The sequence below is a fragment of the Argentina silus genome, assembly GCF_951799395.1.
Source record: "Argentina silus genome assembly, chromosome: 6".
NCBI lineage: Eukaryota > Metazoa > Chordata > Actinopteri > Argentiniformes > Argentinidae > Argentina > Argentina silus.
Genome location: NC_139660.1, coordinates 1,215,192 through 1,220,172, shown reverse-complemented (window position 1 = coordinate 1,220,172; position 4,981 = coordinate 1,215,192). Strand labels below are relative to the sequence as shown.

At 49.1% G+C, this 4,981-nt stretch overlaps 1 protein-coding gene across 1 annotated transcript in view; it reads right to left on the bottom strand.

Annotated features, from left to right (window-relative positions):
- The window catches only part of slc35d1a (solute carrier family 35 member D1a), an 8,078-nt gene extending 3,963 nt beyond the window's left edge, over positions 1-4,115 (bottom strand). The window contains exons 1-7 of the mRNA XM_083671235.1: positions 3,963-4,115; positions 3,467-3,500; positions 3,276-3,362; positions 2,868-2,935; positions 2,400-2,471; positions 2,119-2,187; positions 1,791-1,893 (exon numbers count right to left, since the gene is read on the bottom strand). Of these exons, the coding sequence (XP_083527361.1) occupies positions 1,791-1,893; positions 2,119-2,187; positions 2,400-2,471; positions 2,868-2,935; positions 3,276-3,362; positions 3,467-3,500; positions 3,963-4,063 (534 nt within the window). The 5' untranslated portion in view covers positions 4,064-4,115. The remainder of the gene's footprint in view (positions 1-1,790; positions 1,894-2,118; positions 2,188-2,399; positions 2,472-2,867; positions 2,936-3,275; positions 3,363-3,466; positions 3,501-3,962) is intronic.
- Positions 4,116-4,981: the final 866 nt, after the last annotated feature.

Genomic DNA, 4,981 nt, shown 5'->3' with positions numbered 1-4,981 from the left:
GGAGAGAGAGGGGGGGAGTGAACAGAGAGAGAGAGAGAGAGAGAGAGAGAGAGAGAGAGAGGGGGAGTGAACAGAGAGAGAGAGAGAGAGAGAGAGAGAGAGAGAGAGGGGGGGAGTGAACAGAGAGAGGGAGAGAGAGAGGGGGAGTGAACAGAGAGAGAGAGAGAGAGAGGGAGAGAGAGAGAGAGGGGGAGTGAACAGAGAGAGAGAGAGAGAGAGAGAGAGAGAGAGAGAGAGGGGGGGAGTGAACAGAGAGAGAGAGGGAGAGAGGGGGAGTGAACAGAGAGAGAGGGAGAGAGGGGGAGTGAACAGAGAGAGAGAGGGGGAGTGAACAGAGAGAGAGGGAGAGAGGGGGAGTGAACAGAGAGGGTTATTCATGTGAAGGCTGGTGCATTCCTCTCTAACCAGCATACAGATGTCATGTGTAGCCTGGCCGCTGGTCTTCTGAGGGCCTCTCACACACACTCCCACACACACAGACTCAAACACACACACACTCCCACACACACACAGACTCACTCTCTCACACACACACACTTTCTATATGCAGCCGCTGTGACGTCATCCCATCAACATGCTTTATCCGCCTGTCGGCCTCTGGTGCTGTGTCTGTGTGTATGTGTGTGTGTGTGTGTGTGTGTGTGTGTGTGTGTGCGTCAGTGTTGCTAATTCAAAAACGTAACGTAGCTAATGTGAGCAGTACTGATAACGTAGCCATCCTGTAACACGAGAGGTTGTGTATATTTAGAATATGTCCCTAAATTAACTGAACAGCCACCTCTCATTCAGGAGCCACTCACACAGAGGGGGTCACTTTCTAAACATACCCCAGCCACCTCTCATTCAGGAGCCACTCACACAGGGGGGGTCACTTTCTAAACATACCCCAGCGTGCCTCCCAGTGAGGCAGCCTCAGAGCACTCAGAGACAGCAACAACAGAAGACACACTGGGTCTCCAACATCAGGAGCATCCGTACAGTCAAGTGGAGCATCCTCGTGGCCTGGGGTGGTCCAGTGGTCTAGTACCATGGCCTGGGGTGGTCCAGTGGTCTAGTACCATGGCCTGGGGTGGTCTAGTGGTCTAGTACCATGGCCTGGGGTGGTCCAGTGGTCTAGTACCATGGCCTGGGGTGGTCTAGTGATCTAGTACCATGGCCTGGGGTGGTCCAGTGGTCTAGTACCATGGCCTGGGGTGGTCCAGTGGTCTAGCACCATGGCCTACAGTGCACACATATGCCCATGTCGGCATGGGTTCAATTCCAGCCCTTGCCCTGCTGACATACCCTCTCCTCCGTACTTTCCTGTCTTTCTTCACTGTCTCTATCCAATGAAAAATGTGAGAGTGGGACTGTGAGTGGGACTGTGAGTGGGACTGTCCCACAAAAATAAAATAAAAAAAGTGTAGCATTCTCACCAGCAGGGCTGCGACACTGAGTCTGCCTCCCGAAGATCAACTATCTACTTAATTAAGAGGCGGGTAGAGAGGCTTGACATTTCAAAACGGATCGCCAGCCAAACATACATAACAGAGCTCCACAAGTGATATACAGTACAACCGACCCCGGAACGCTCTGGGTTCAAAACCCCGTCAGACAAAGACTCTTTCATTGAGATCCCCTCAGACCAGCGTTCATAAAGCCGACTCAGCAGAGCGGAGGGCGCCGAGCCGTGCTTTGAGGGACAACTCGCATTCCATTAATTCAACAACATCTGCTCAATGCCAAAAGCAACTGCCCCAAAAACACAATGGTGGAATTCATGTGTCGCCGCGGCGCCGTCTGCTGCATACCTTGGAGTCCAGTTTCTGCTTCACGTACGCGCCGTTGGCGGCCGTCAGCACGTCGTTCATGAGGATGAAGGCGTAGCCTTGCAGGTCAAAGGACAGGTCAGCGCTGTGGAGGGGACAGGCGGCGGGGTTTCAGCCAGGAAAGGGTTAACCACGTTAAACACGCATTTAGCCAGAATGGCCATAGGGCCACAGTTCCAGAAGGTTCTTTGTTTGACAGTTGATGATGATGTCTGGTGGAGATTGTTATCATTTCAAAGAGGGCATCGCTCTCGAAACACAAAGGCGTAAAACGAAACAATTGGGAACATCTGGCGTAATAAAGCTTTACCTTGCAGCTACGAACGCCCCGAGGATCATAGTAAACACTGTCAGCTGGACCGGCCGGGAGAACTTCTTCCTGAAACGTTTAAGAGGGCAGAAGAGGGAAGCTAGACTCAGTATTGAGTCCTGAAGCAGTGTTGAGCTGTAGAGCAGCATACTCTAATAATGATGTACGGAAGACAGTATGCAAGAAGCAGTTACATGTCACTGTTGCCCTTAAGTCAACTTGGATGAAACAAGTGACTGTGAAATCAAATGACGAGGCTCAACTGTGACAAGACAGCTTACTTGAGCAGCAGGACCTCAGCCAGCATGGTGAACAAGATGGAGAACCTCCGGAGGACGGTGAACATGGGCAGACTGGGGGAGGAGGTCGACACGTGGATCAGGAACGGTGACACAACAACCAGAGGGATATTGGACTCCTTCTACACAGTAATAACTATGTATCAGCCTCTACTTTTACTGCATTCTGCTTGATTTTACTCGACATTTACAGCTAAGAGTCTAAGAGCAGCACATTCAACACACTTCCTTATGCCCGTAGATAAAGCTATTCACTCAAAAATAAAACAAAATGTATAAACTACATTTATAAAGCACCTTTCTATACAGGGGGGAACTCACTTCATGACTACCAGTGTGTGGCAGCCATAATTATAGGTCTACTGTTTAGACCACAACACTCCACCTATGTGCTTGCCAGTGCTGTTTGAATGTAGGTGACCTTTACAAACAAATATAAAGAAGTCTTACTTCAGCCTTTTGGTTCCAAACAGCCCAGTTATTTGATTTCCTACATAGAGGAGAGGTAGAGGAAATGTCTGCAAAAGAAGAAAAACAAACATTAGCCAGAAATCCTGTTTCCTGTGGAAAAATCTATTCAGTTCAGTGAAGTGGGGGATTAGTTCAATGTTTGACAAGTAATGCAAATCAATTTTCAAAGGATTGGATATGTGGATTCTGGGGAGGCACAGTCTGATTCAACTGCTTACAGAGAAACGTTGAAGTCAGTCTTTGGTTGAAGTGTAAGCAAACCCAATTATGTACAGTAGGTCCAATAGTGGAGCTGAGAAACATGAACATGGCTCAGCTCAGGACTTCTTACAAGGCAGCCACAGAGACTTTAGACCCGGATCAATATAATAAACGGGGGAGGCTCACCTTGCGAGGTATGCTCTCATCAAAGTCTGGGAAGCTGATCACCCTCAGAGCCTTGCCCACCCACAGCACGACCACTGTGGCCAACATCTGCACACAAACACACGTCTCTCAGTCTGCTGCACAAACACACCTCTCTCAGACTATGCATTGGACAACGAAGATTGCATGAAACTGAAAAGAGAATCGCTTACCTGACCAATGCCGACACATATTGACGAGGGGAATCTGGAAGTAAAAAAACATTTATCATAAAGCAACTTAAAACAGTCCATTGTTCCCAAAAACGGTTTGCGTTAGTTGTTATTTCTTATCAGATACATTAGCTACACCAATGATGGTGCCGTTTAAACCTAAAAAACATGGCATATAAGTAACAAGTGTCCCCAGAAGTAACCCAACGAGCTAGATCGTCATAAAACGTTATTGAAATCCAGTGGAAAAACCCTGCGCAGAAATAGCGGAACTGTGCGACGCGACATGTTGTTGTTGTTGTTGTTGTTCTGATTTGCTAACAACCGTTATTCAACCATCACTGTCGACATGGAGCATCGCCGCAAGCAGCCAAGTTATTTCATACAGCACAAAGTTAGTGGTTCTTGTACCGATGAGCTAACTAACGTTAGCTAGCTAACGGATCAGAAAAATGTTCCGGACACGGCCGGGTGTCCAACCCGTATCCAACCGTACCTGTAGCTCGTCAGGACGCTCTTGTTCACCACGACAATGAAAAATGAACTGAAACCATAGAATCCAGCGGCGAACAGCTTCAGGAACAGTTTGTCCGCCATCCCCAAGCGATCATCCCTCTCTCTGGTCTGTCCCAGCCATCGCCTGCGTGTTGCTCCGACGTCCCCACTTCCGCCGGCTGCTGGGTGTGAAGCGGACAGCCAATGCGCGCCGCGCCGCGCTTCTCCTCCATTCTCTGGGTGTTTGTCTCCATCTAGCGTCAAATCACATTTTCCAGTAGTTTGGATAGCAAGAAACCATCCAAAAAATAAATGCATGACATCAATACAACTTGCTGCTCAAATTTATTTGAAAAGAAATCACAAGGTAATTGATATATAATAGAATATATAACACTTGTTTTTAATAAAACCACATTCATTTTTGGTGTGCATTTTCCTCTATATTCAGTGTAAGGCTATGTTTTCAGCTGTGGGGATGCTTATAGCTTGCTGTGGGTCAAATGGGGAGTTTGTTTTGCGTGTGAGGTTTGTACCAGCATCTGATCCCACAGAGTCTGATTGGGACTCCTGGTCTGAGAGGTAGAGGGAGGGGGGGGGTTGCTCTGAGAGGTAGGGGGAGGGGGGGGGTTGCTCTGAGAGGTAGGGGGAGGGGGGGGGTTGCTCTGAGAGGTAGAGGGAGGGGGGCAGAGAGGGCAGTCCAGTGGCAGCTGAAGACGGGTATTTGTAAGCCACCCCGCTGCTGGGCCTGGACAGGAAGAAGCTAACTCCGTACACGCCGATTCCCTTTATGTCTGCAGCCGCTAACATCACATAGTTATTATACCCCCGCTGCTGTCGCTGCTTGTGAGGCCGTTGCTTGGCAACAAACTGACTCATGTTGTTTTGACTGTGCTTCAGGGGCTTGGAGATGTACAGGAAGTCCCTCTTACTGCCTCGGCCGGTGATTGGTTCTCTGTAGGAGCTGGGCGGGGTTGGCTGGGCTGTGAGCCTCTTCCTGGTTCCGTTAGGTCGAGGCTT